The sequence below is a fragment of the Myripristis murdjan genome, chromosome 2, assembly GCF_902150065.1.
Source record: "Myripristis murdjan chromosome 2, fMyrMur1.1, whole genome shotgun sequence".
NCBI classification, from domain to species: domain Eukaryota; kingdom Metazoa; phylum Chordata; class Actinopteri; order Holocentriformes; family Holocentridae; genus Myripristis; species Myripristis murdjan.
Window position 1 is genome coordinate 2,402,833 of NC_043981.1, and position 13,578 is coordinate 2,416,410.

Here is a 13,578-nt window from a genome sequence, read left to right on the forward strand (position 1 = left end):
AACCAAGCACAGTGGCAACTATTCCACTCTTTATGGGAGGATTATTGAGAGCTTCTTGTATACAAAGTGTACAAGTGAATTAACATGGTAATACAACTCTAATACTCGATGCTGTGACACATGCACACATATGACACCCAGAAAAGTGAAAATCAGAACATGGTGGTGCATGGGAATGAGGCATGATGCAATGGTAAGTGAGCTCTGTGAGAGTTTCTCTGTGGTATGTGTGTGTGTGTCTGTGTGTGTATGTGTGTGTGCGTTTGCTTTTGCGTGTGCACATGCACATTACCACATATCCCCCGGGGCTCTCCAAACCTTTTGTTTGCACACCAACCAAAGAATAATAGAGGCAGAATTTAAGTACAGATCTTTGTTTTCTCATGGTTTTGCCTCTCCCCGCAGGGATATAGTCATACTTACGCTATGATTATGAATTCTCATTCATAATATAATGGACAAAGGTCACCACTGGATACTGGAAAAGATGCTGAGGAGAGGAATAGAGGAATAGAAAGAGGAAGATCGAATAATAAGTAGAATAAAGTAGGCTACACAAATGTTGACATGGAATTTATCTTTACTTAAAAAACATCTTTTTACAGGGTCTCTAGAGGTTTTATAAAAGGCTGAACACACATAAAGTGGAGATGGATTAGGTTTACAGTAGACACTCGTTCAGACACAAATATACCACAATTAATAAATACAGACAAACAGTATATACAGCATTTACAGAATAAAGGCTATAGGAAGCTAAATGTTCTTACCAAATTGGCAAATTAACTTACAAAAACAACAAATCTCGTGTGAATGAGCGGCGGGTATTAATTTTACAGCCCTGCGGCGTTTTTGAAGAGTACGAGGTGCTGGCACTGAGAATGAAGAGAACATTTGGGTGTTTGCATGCAATCCCATCAAATCAACTTAACAAGGGCCACAGCAGGTTATGAAAGTAGTTTGCCACTGTATCAACATGCTTGTCAGATGCACACAAACTAGTGGTGAGTTCACTTCACAACAGCAGGGGGTGAGAGGGATGTACCATGTCTTTAACTTGCATAAATCCTTATTGCTGTCCATGAGCTCTGCACTGAATATGGCATTTGTCCTATCATGAGCAGTTCGATTTGCTGTATCGCTGCATTACTGTATTTAAAGGTGCTATGTGTAGCATTTTTTAAATATCAATATGTTCTTGTCAAATTAACCAAAATACATCAGTATGACTACTGTAAACAAAAGAGTGTCGCTCAAAATTAAAAGACCTCACAAGTCATTTTGTATGTTGGGCCCATTTACTACAATTAACCCACATTTTACATTGCAACAAACCATTTTGCAAATAATGCGGGGGTACTACATATTTCACAGTGTATAATCAAAATTGCTCAATTTTTAAATTTCAATTTTTGTTTGAAATAAGCACGTTATCGTGGTCTGTTTTTGTTGCTGACAAAATCTCCACCATTTGTGCCATGAAGCAACCAGCAGATTTGCCGCCAAATCTGACCCAGAGGCACACTTTGTAAAATGCAGTGTGGAGGTTGATAAAAATTGACAGCATTCTCTGCAATGGCATCCTTTGTTTACTCTAACAAAATGAATGGTGTTAAACTGCTAACACATAACACCTTTAATAACATTTGTGTCTTCAACTGCTATTCCGTTCCACTGTGAGCTACCACGCGAGGGACACTGAAGTTGCTGTGAGTTGCGAAGGAGAATCCGTGGGTGTCATGAAGCTGGTGAGGTTTGCACTTTGCATCGCTGATCACTGCTTGAGATTCTTGAGATTCTCCATCATCCTGAGTTTGGGAGACTAGGTTCATGCAGTCTGATTGGCTATCTGGGCTCAGTGCCTCTCAATCATTGGCCGTTGATGGTGATGCTTCCTCAGTCTGGTTCCTGAACGAGGACAGATTGGAAACTGATCAATAAAAAGCCAATTAATCAGGTATCAGCTGATGCATACTGATACACTAACACACATTTTCTTTTCAAAATTGCTCTGAAGACTACCGCCAAACCCCCCTTTGACCAATCTGTGTAAAAAAGTAAATTCCTTCCTTGGCCCATGACTAAACTTTCTGCTAACTTTCATGCAAACCCATCCTTGAACTTTTAGAGATATCCTGCTAAGAAATAGGCAAACGGAATGGGGCAAAAACAAAACCCCTGTCCAACTCTGTTGAGGGAGGTAAATGTTATCATCAAACATCAACCTGAAGTTCACTGTAGATTCCTCAAAGTCAAATCCTAATGCTTATGAACAAGTGTTTTCCAGCGAGTCTGTCCTTACTGGGTTTCAGGGTGTTCTGGGTTCCAGGGGTTTGGAAGGTTCGGCTGGTTGCAGGACTCTCACCATCTGCCGTGATCACCTGGACCTCCAGCCTGTAGAGGCTGGCTGGGTGCAGGCCTGAGACCACCAGAATGTTGTGATCCTGAGACAGAGGAGGCAATGAAATGAGAGAAAGAAGCATAAGACAAGGCCTCAAATAAACAGGGACTTTGAAATCGTAGGGAAACTGCCGACTAAACAAGCACCAAAACTGCTTGTCAGCTCAATGGACTCTGAGATTCACCTAGTGGGAAATTTTAATCTAAAGAATGGCCATGGCATAAAGCTCACTGAAATACTGCTTGCTATTGTAAAAGTAAACACATTGCATGGAAATGAAAGTCAAATGCCCCTGAGTCAGTTGTGGATTTCTGAAATAATAGCTTAAACCCTTGGAGAGAATAATTTCTTGTTTGAATACAGAGTAAAACCTCGTACAAAATGTGCTTATTGATTACAGTTTATTCAATATTAGCTCAAGTACTTACAGGGGACAGGATCTGGGACTGGGAGATGAGGCTGTGGGGTAGTTTTTTGTTGTGGCTGTGGCGGTTTGCGGAGTCCACCTCGGCCCATGTCACCTGGTATCCGGTCAGCTGCTGATCGGGCCGGACCGTGAACAAATCCCAGCTGAAGACGGCTGTCACGTTGCCACCCCGGACCTCGAATAACGCCGTCAGGTTCTCTGCCTTGGCCAGGACCTTGTGAGGAGTCACCACTGGGGGAAAAGACAAAGAAAAGAACTGCATAAGGAACAACAATAGAGACATTTGGTTGGTATTAAACATTAAACATAAGCAAGAGTTCCAACGTGTCAAGGGCTTAATATGTAAGAAAACAAAATGAAACTGATTATGATTGGCCAATGATTAGACTAGGCCTTTGGGCAAAACATCATTCAGAATGTTCATCATATTCTCAGTCACAGGTCAACAGAGGGTACACATACTGAATGTACAGAGTTGTAGGAACCAATCAATCGTTTGTAACCTCTTTAGGATTTTACTACTCTCAGAGATGTATGGTTGCAGGTGTCTCACCCACTTCTCCAGCACAAGTGATGGGTTTGAGACTCTTGGCCTGGATGGCGGCGCAGGAAGGCGTGAAGAAGCTGGTGCTTTCTGCTGCAGGGCGACTCTTCCTGCTGATGGGCTGCAGGAGGACTTTATACTTACAGGAGAAGAGGAGGCCCTGCAGGCTGGCAAAGCTCTCCTGCAGGACCAGCCAGTGACAAAGACAAAGACATTATTAGAAGGCTTCTTTTCCGTCTAGGAATAAAATACATAACGGACTTCTGTATTAGATGCATTTTATTGCTCTTTCCAGGGCCCAATCAAAGGACCATGTAGCCCTCTGGCACAACTTCATATGGGCCCCCCGCCACTACACTCACACTGAATGAAATAAGGAATGCGTGCACAAAAAAAACGTACAACTCAGAAAAAATGAAAACGATCCGGTTTCTTTCTGTTTCGTCCTCCTACAATGCATGGAGAGAAGAGCGACTACAAAAAAATGAAATATTTCCTCTCCGCTGTAAATGGAGCTTTGTTCGTAACATCACTTAACAAAGCATGAAGAGTTCAGAACAGTTGTTAGCCAGACTTTTTCTTTAGATACCCATGTCTGTGACGAGACAGTTGTTTCATATTTGCTTTTAGCTTTTCCGTTGTTGTCTAACTCTCCATTATATAGTCAAAGGATATGGATACGCACTGACAGAATGCCGACAATATAAATAAGATTAAAAAGACTCATAGTTAGTGCTGCTCTTGTACTGGAAGGCATTTTATTGAGAGCTGTTTCTACTATTCTGCCCCTCCTCATGTATATAAATAGGGAGGACAAAAAAAAATAGAAAAATGAACTGAAACTGAACATTATAAACTTTGTTAACAAGCAGAATTTATGAACTGCATGATACTGAACAGGTGGACCTAATAAAGTGGCCACTGATTCTATATATGTACATTATAACAAAATAACCAGACAGTGAATGATTAGGCCATCTGATGATAGGGGGTCCCTGATGGACTCGGACCCTCAGGTATGTCCTACCCAGGCCCTTGCTAAAAAAAAAAAAAAAAAAAAAAAACTATCACTATCGCTGTCTGTGAAGAAATTTGAAAGGAAAAGCATATTTAGGCACTTTTTGAAGCCGCTCGATAATAAAGACAAGTGTTGCTTTGGGTCAGGAGGTTACCTGTGTGATGATCTTCTCCATGGGTCTGGTGTGGTTGTGTGCACAATACTCCGGTCCCCACTGGATTCGGTATCGTTCAACAGAAGGGTCTGAGCAAACGACAAGAGGTTCGTGCAATTACCCTCCTGCGGCGGCAGTTACACAACGATGAAGGGATTAACTTGACTTGGCAACCTGTTTGGCTGACACTAATGCGAGTCAAGCATGTGTATACAGTTGTGCTGTCTGTAGCTGAATGAGCTGCTTATGTCTTGGCAAGAAAACAGAAGAAATGCTTGATCCTTCTAATGTTTTTTTTTAAAGCCCGGCTTTATTCAGGGAAGGTTTTACTGAACTTTGTGTTCTATTTCAGCAACACCCAGCCTCACATTCATACAGACACACGGAGCTGCCCAGCACAACCACAGGCTTCTGCTACTGGACATGCAGCAGCACTGCAGCAGCTGAGGGCTGAGGCACACTGATAGCACCTGTTGAGGGAGGGGAGAGTGATGATTCAAACCACTCTCTGGCCACATGCCTTCTTAATCAGTGTAATAGATTAGATTAGATGGGATTACATTGGATTAGATTAGATTAGATTAAATTTAAATGATTCCCACGAGAATATTAAATATTAAATAGTATGTTTATCATCTACCAAGATGCTTACCATTCCTAAAAGTCAACAACTGCAAGAAACAATATTGTCTGGACCTTGGTAATAGTAACCAACCGTCCAGCAAAGTGAATATGTTCTGCTTGTTTGAACTGACACAGCTACAGCAATTTGGAAGCTTGTGGTAACAGAGTTGATGGGAGGGAATCCACGCCTGATGCCATCACTGACTAAAGCTTCATATTAGATTGAAGTTCTCTGCTAGCCGTCACCGATATTTACATCCAGGTACAGAAAATCAGCATGCTGTGCTAACAAGCTGTTACTGTTACTGTGTTGAAGAGTCAATCAAATGGGGGCGGGAGTAGAGTGACCAGGTGATTATTGGCAAAATTCAGGATAGGGGAGTTGGGCGTGGGCGTGGTCATGTGGCCAAGGGGGCGTGGCCTCCAGTACAAGACATGCAGTGTCAGCCAAGAGTAATGTCACGTGTCCAGTAACGCACTGCTTCCCACATTCAGATACTTCATGGGTGTGGCCACTCCTGATGATTGTCAGTTGCTCTTTGCAGTAACTGTGCAAACACACTGTTCAAACTGGACCAACATGGCGGCTCTTTTGGAAACTTTCTTTGATATTTTATGCATTTCTGAAAACATTTGAGGCAGAGATAAGCCCTGAAGCTGCTGGATCTGTTTTCATTTCAGATCGACGATGGTTAATTTAAAAGTTTCTCGGGAGTTTCCAGAGGCGACGAGTTGCCCTGGACACCCCTAATATGCATAAGATAGCCTAGACCTCAACTTTATGCAAATGAGGAGACACCAACGTGACGCCCTGTCTCTCAAAACGCAGTGCAGCACTACCAGAATGCACTGCACAGCTGCCTACATAGACCATGAACGGGAAGCGTGGAAGTGCCTGATCCTGTGCACACGCACCACAACAGTAAAACACATGCAAGTAAAAACTCAACAATAAAATGTATTATCTTTGTTCCTGAACATGAAGTCAAGTGTCATTAGGAAACAAAATGACAATAATATGTAACACTCTAAGTCATTATCCATTACATGAAATCATTTTATTTTATTCCTTCTATTAATGCGCTGCCTGTCACAGCTGTCAGATCACTCCTCTGTCACTGCCTGCAGCTACACTTTCCCTGTCCTCGCCACTGCTGCTTCTGCTATCCTAAACAGCCATAATTCATGTAGGCCACAGACAGAACAGTGCCTGCTCAATACCAAAATAATGTTTTACAACAATCAGTAAACCTGAGTTTAAGGATTAAGCAATGAGTTTTTTTTTTTTTTTCTTTTCTACAAACTGTGGGCCTGTAAAGCCATTTGAGACTGTAACAGTGATTAAAGGCTCTAAATAAACTTGAACTTGAACTGAGGTGTTGCTCTGATTGGATTGCTTTGCTCTTACATGTGAAAGAAGCTTTTAATCCTCAGACAAAAAATAATCAATTGACTCAGGAGAAAACATCTGTTAAGCAGATTCTTGCAGTTTCATGTTTTCTACACCCAATGATGATGGTAAAATAATTTCCATGAGAAGTTGCATATTTTAGTTTCCTATCCCTTTAAAATTAAGCCAATATATACAAAAATGGATATGGTAAAATCTTGATGCTGCCTGGAAAAACCTGTCCACTAAATGTTGCAGCACCTCAATAAAGAGGCTAAAATAACAAGTACAGTATCACAGACCACACTGTCTAAGCGCTGCAGTTCATGCTCATACATGTGTGGGTTGTTTACAGACACTGTACATCACACGGTATCATCTTCAATCACAGCGCCTTTGTATTGTGGTGTAATTACAGATGATTGGCCTTTGAAATGCACCATAAGCTTTGCATTGTTTATATAACTGACAGGGAGGTGGTTGTCGTGTCAGAGGAAGAGGGATTTTCTCCCTCATTGATGTTGATGGCAGACACTCACACACCACCTCCTGCACTGCACATACATACCAGCACTGCCCTGCCAGTAAACACGAACATGGAGCTGCCCATCCTGGTAGAATGGCGTGCCGACGTCCAGTATGTCTGCCGGAGGGTTTCCTGGTGTGGAGCTGGCAGCTTCAAAACAGGAGAACAAGTTGCTTTGAAGGTTCAGTACTACTTTTTTTCAGCTCCAATAGCAATAATGTTTTTCATGGCATTTTGCAAATAAATATATTTTAGTTAAACTTGAATCGGATAAATCAACTAAATGTGAAGACTAAATCCTTCCAATACATCGAGCATTCAGTAGTATCCTTCCAGTATTGGTCAATCAGGGTCCAGTACTGGACCTTGCTACACATTCAAAAAGTTGCATTTTACTGCTATTTACTGCTTCTGCAATATGGTATATTATAGGTGCTGTATAATAGTAGTAGATAAACAGTCTTGACATTTTACTTGCATACGCATGACCTTCTGTAGATGTGTGAATATAATTATGAAGCACATTTTGCACATCATGTATGTAAACTGGAAATTAGCATATACATTTTCATATGCATATACTGTATCTTATACTATTATCCAGCACCTATAATATGCCAGATTGTGGAAACAGTCAAATGCAGGCTATCAGGGCATTATTAACCCAATAATGACAAGGTGACAATAACTAGGTGAAATTCAAAATCTCCTTTTTCATTATGGATAATGAGTGTATGTGTGTGTGTGTGTGTGTGTGTGTGTTGGCGTACTGCGCTGTGTGGTGAAGTGGAGAGAGGCTTTGGGTCCTTTGAGCTGAGTTTGTCCCCAGTATGACACAGCCTGGACGTCCACGCTGTAGGTCCTGTTGGAACGCATACTGTCCAGCTCCACCTGACTCTGCACACACACACACACACACACACACACACACACACATTTGAGTTGTGAGTCAGCAAAACTAAGAAAAGAGAAATAAAAAGAATTAAGAACAAAATGTCAATAGTCAAGGTGTGTTCCCACAAAATTCCCTTTTTCCACCTGTCATTTTGGCCATTCAAAGAAGTTAAAGTGCCTCAGGTGGCAGCATTGAGAATATCCCTGACAACTTCATTGTTTGCTACTTGAAGATTAATGTCTTGTGGCTTTTCCACTGGGAGAAGCCCCAAAAGCAACAAGCAGTCAGGAAATGCTATTCAGAGCCTCCAGTGCATGTCAGGGCAGAGAAAGCCTATGGGCCAGTTTAAATAATCTAATTTCTCTAAATATGTCTCCCTCCTCCCTCCATTCCTCCATGTTGGTTTGTCAGCCTCTTTTATAAGGATTAACTCCGTTGGCCCAAGGGGAGGCAATTTAAATTCCCTCCAAAAATGATGAGAAGCCCACCACCTAATAGAATGGATGAGGAATTCAGAGTAAATTTATGAGAAAAGGCTGACAAATTTAAGAGAAAAAAAAAACTTGAAATTATGAGATTATAAAGTCACAAATTTTTGAGAAAGAAAAAACACATAAATTAGAGATTAAAGTTGTTAATTTATGGGTAAAAAACTGTGTAACTACCTGTTCTCCTCCTGTGGGATTCAGTCAGAAGGAAATCCTGCTGGTTTGAGCCCAGAACCCCAATCTCCTGCTCAGCATCTGGACTCTGAAGAGACGTTGCCGTGACTTGGGCCGATTCAGAAGAAAACAATCTTGTGATTCTGGGCTCAAATCAGCAGGATCTCCTTGTAACTAAATCCCATGTCAAAGTAGAATTTGAGGAGGTCATCAGCTGCAGGCCTGATACACGGCCAGCAGCAGCAGAGTCAACACATGTGGCTCCTTTAGAAATAGAAGAGCATTAGAAAGATAAGTATAAAAAAAGTATTTTTATGAGTTCTTTTCTCATAATATTACCCCCTCCCCTGGCTGCATAATTTTTTTTTTACTCCTAACATGGCCCTAATACACCGTTGTATAATTAAGACTAATTACAGAGATTTTTCACTAGGCTTGATGCATGGTGCAGTGCCTCTTGTCTTTTAAAAGCTTAGCTGGAACAAGGGTCCCAAGACATTTGCAGAGCGCTGCAGCATTTGGAAATCCTCACCACTCTGACTGTCTTCCTCCTCTTGGTTGAGGGAGAAGCTGAGGGCTCTCCGGCAGCGCTCCAGCTCCAGGAAACCTTGTAGTGGTGGATGGGAACATCCAAGTCGGCAGGCACGCTCCACTGGAGCCTGGCAGACACTGCCCTGCCTGGGCCAAAGGTCATGTTGGCCACCCTCAGATTGGTGGGAGGCGGGGGACTGGAGGGGTCTGTGAGGGAGACGATGTTGGAAAGGTTCATGCACACACATTAAGCGAAAAAGCTGAATTCAGGTCATATGGAAATAGCTGCTAGTAAGTAAAGCAACAACTTGTGAAGTGTGCATGTCAAAGCGTGAAGCTGTCGACACACCATGATTGAAGTCTGCATAGACTTTGATCGTGCCTGATTTTTTGACACGTAGCACACAAGCTTTAAAAAGTGGGTTGCTGTGTCCTGCCATAGAATTTTAAGTCATGATCACAAAATGGCATATGAGCTGAAAATTGTCGTGGATATGATGTCTGGGAAATCAGGGTCTGTCAACAAGTTCCCAAAATATTATTTACCATCTGAAAGCACAGGTGAGAAGTATTTTCGAGCAGTATTTACCCACTGGAAAGCTGACAAATTTTCTAGTGGGAAAATCATATATCCAACTTTTTCTTATGACACAAACACAGCAATACAGCAACTTCTTTTTTTCATCTGATTTCTAGACTGGAGATACAAATCCACTTCGACTTCCTATGCCACAAAAAATGATACAGAAATTGCTTTCAGGGCTGTCCATGATTAAAATGTAGGTTCCTGCATGAATGTCCTGCAGCAGTAACAAACAATATGCGATTTGGCACCCACTTTATAAAAATGACCTCACATTTAAGTAGGGCTACTACTTCTTTTATTATTCCCATAATTGCTATAAAGAAGGCCCTCCTTGTAGATGTCTGTTTTCAATCTCCCATTATTTTATTGTTATTATTGTTGTTATCATAATTATTATCATTATTGTTGCTGTTATGGGGGTGGAAGCAGAATTGATTCTTTTTTTTAATCACATTAAATGAAATGACAAATGTTCATTACAGCCACACAGGCAGCAGCTCCACAACCGGTGGCCAGGTGCCAATGCAATTAATTCAAATTCTGCTTTATTGGAGACAATACAATAATAATAATAATACACTAAAGATGACACTGCCAATGTCTCTCACTGCTATTTTGTCACTCACACACACAAACACTCAAACAAGAGACATACACACACAGGTTTGTATTGCTATACTTGTGTGACTCCCTCTCTTTTGCAACAGGCATTCCCTCGGCTGTGACTCAAAGTTTAGCCATATATATATATATATATATATATATATATATTTTTTTTTTTTTTTTTTTTTTTTTTTTTTTTAAAGTTAGTCATTTTTCATATATGGTGGTAGATTTTTTAAATGTAAAAAAGGGCTATCATGAACTCAGTATAGCTAATATGACAGGTTCATTTTGGAGCTACTTGTAGTGGGCAACAAAGTCTTCAGCAGAGCCTCAGAAGCATAAAAAATTCCAACCATTGTTTGAGTATCACGCTATAAAAGTATGAAAATGCTCAATACTCATGACTGTCAACGTAATCAATTGTCATTTTGAATATTCTTGAATGATTTTGGTGGTCGCTGTCTGCATTTATTGGCTAAGCTGATGATAATTCCAACACACACACACACACACACACTACCTCTGCTGGAATGGATGTGCCGGCTGGGCGTGGTGAAACCTCTGGTTCCGTGGGTGTTGACCGCTGCCACTCTGAACTGGTACCAGCGGCCTGGCCGGGTGTCAGCCAGTCTGGCTCCGTGCTCTGTGGTCTACAATTGATTGAATAAAACAGGGAGCTGGAGTAAGACATGAAACCTGTGAAATTTGCCTGACTGACTGACTCCACCTGGCTGAAAAAACTGCAGTGTGCAATTTTGACCACTAGATGGTGGTCTTCAGTACAAACTCTGTAAGTACACAAACACACAGCACAGCGTAAAGAAAAAAGCTGCATGATTTAAGGCTCCTTGGATTATTTGGTTTAGCTTAGGTTTGCTTCAAGGTAAGTTTTGGACAAACTGTTTGCATCACTGCATCGTTGATTTATGAGGTTTTTTGTTTGTTTGGGGCTTGTTGAAGTGATTTTCATTTAGCTTCATACAGCAAATGCTGCTTACCTGAACAACAAATGTAAAATCCCATCATTAGTTGCATGAATGCAGTCAGTTTGATTTGATAATGTTTTTCCAAACTGAGCGAACAAGTCTGAGCCTTAAACAGCTTGACGTGTGTGTGTGTGTGTGTGTGTGTGTGTTGCTACCCAACAAAGCCAGAATCAGCCTGGCTATGTGTGTGTGTGTTGAGGAGCAGTGGGAAGGGGACTGACTCCGACACAGATCAGATTATTTTCAGAGCTCAAAATCTTGAGCAGCCATGTCGGTAACAGTGGGATAGCTGTTACAACACAGGTGAACAAGTGCTGCGATATGGTGTCATTTGCATATTTGAATATGCAAAGTATTACATTTTGCACCCAATTCCAAACGGCTCTGAATTTCCTGTGCTTTGTCTCCCTCTCAGCATTCCTAAAAGCTCAATAAAGACAGTAATATTGCAGTGCCCTCACAAAAATCCAGTGCAGTTCATTTCAGCTGAGGTCAGATTGCTTTATTGCTATAAAAGTAAAATATAATATCCTCAGAATGTCAAGAAAAAAAGACTGTATACTGAAAGTTATATTTTTTGACAATGAGAGAGGTTGCAGATACAATTTGCACATGACTGCTGAGGTGGTGAAAACTTTATATGTTCACAATGTCAACAGTTCAGGAACCAAAGGAAACGATTTTAGTTTTGGCTTCAGCACCATTTATTTGTGAGGTTTTACAAGGGATTTAGAAAGGGGCTTTAAGAGCTGCAGAGTCGCAGAATATCCCAACCCAGACCATGAAATCAACTGAAGTTAAAACATGAAAGTCAGCAATTTGGTTTTAAAAGGTTTTCACATGACTACAGCAATGCTTGGTCATTTTCAACCCAGGCAATGTTAGAATGTTAATTCCATTCATAATGACACAAAGCACAACCTTACTAGATTTAGAGGCAAGAAACTTATCACGTTCCCTGTGCAGATGTATACAAGGCAATGTTTTAATGTACTTTGTTTTGGTGGACAATTTCAAGATGTATTTGACTGTAGGTACTAATAGTTTTCTGTTTGCAAAAAAAGACATTTGTAATATTGTTTGTAGGACCATGTTAAAAGTTAGGAAAGAGCTACAGCAAAGTTTCTTGTCATTAGCGCTAGCATTATGGGAACCCTAACATTGTTATACAGCCTGGGTTGAAAAATACAGAGCCTTTCTTTTAAAGCTCAAGTTCATGTGCATGTCCTGGACTGAAAACAGTATCCTCGATTTTGAGCTGCAAGATTTTTAAAAATTACAAAACACTGATTTTATTCTATAGCGTCATTGTTGAGGTGGATCAGACTAACCTGGGCCACCACCTGCCAGGGTGTGGCGGTGTCCTCGCTGGGCTGGATGCCGAAGTTCCACCTCCTCTGCAGTACGTAGACCACGGGCTCAGCTGATATGTTGAAGCGAGAGGACCAGCGAACCTCTAGCTGGCCAGAGGGAAGCTCTTCAAAGCCCAGCTCCTTCCTCGGCTTCAGAGGAGCACCTGGGAGAAGAGGGTGATCTTCAACAGGTCTGTCCACCATCAAGATGTTTTTTAATGGAATAAATTGCAATCATGTACCTACTGAAATAACAGCAATCAAAGGAAGAAAACCACTACCAACATGTGATGAAAATAAAAATACCCCCATAGATTTTGAATGACATATGTTTTTAACCCAATAAAGCCTGAACTATGAAAGAATTGGCAAAAAATTCCAATTTTTTTTAAATTTATTTAGTCCTATAACAAAATGTAAAAAAAAAAAAAAAAAGATTTTTCAAAAATGTTTCTACATATGATTTTTCTGTTGTATCATATATGACAGTACTTGAAGTGCCAATGCTATGGTCCAGGGTGAACAGGGGAAGTGTCCAAAGGTATACAACAGTATTTTGGTCATATATGATACAAATGGCTTTATAAGGTTAAAGAACAAGTCGACATCAGCAGAGAAACATTCAGGCATGTTGCACTTGCCCGCATGTTTCAACCCCTAGGGGGCAGTGCCACAGAAGTTGCCTGTACATGTACATGTACACTCATTAGAACTTTTTAACATGCTTATATATTGTTATACATGATCATGTTTCAGCAAACACAGTCATTGTCTTTTAAAGCAACTGACATTTATTCATGAAAAATGAGATGATTTATTAAAAACTGTTTTCCCCTTTGAAATCATCGCAGCTTGAGCTTGTAAATCTCTGAAATA

The 13,578-nt window shown here is 40.9% G+C and overlaps 1 protein-coding gene across 1 annotated transcript in view; it reads right to left on the reverse strand.

Annotated features, from left to right (window-relative positions):
• Positions 1-560: 560 nt before the first annotated feature.
• anos1a (anosmin 1a) overlaps positions 561-13,578 on the reverse strand; it is a 34,632-nt gene continuing 21,614 nt past the window's right edge. The window contains exons 5-14 of the mRNA XM_030066451.1: positions 12,682-12,866; positions 10,885-11,014; positions 9,174-9,379; positions 7,855-7,981; positions 7,127-7,234; positions 4,545-4,633; positions 3,382-3,553; positions 2,830-3,059; positions 2,303-2,444; positions 561-1,908 (exon numbers count right to left, since the gene is read on the reverse strand). Coding sequence (XP_029922311.1) covers positions 1,856-1,908; positions 2,303-2,444; positions 2,830-3,059; positions 3,382-3,553; positions 4,545-4,633; positions 7,127-7,234; positions 7,855-7,981; positions 9,174-9,379; positions 10,885-11,014; positions 12,682-12,866 — 1,442 coding nt within the window. The 3' untranslated portion in view covers positions 561-1,855. The remainder of the gene's footprint in view (positions 1,909-2,302; positions 2,445-2,829; positions 3,060-3,381; positions 3,554-4,544; positions 4,634-7,126; positions 7,235-7,854; positions 7,982-9,173; positions 9,380-10,884; positions 11,015-12,681; positions 12,867-13,578) is intronic.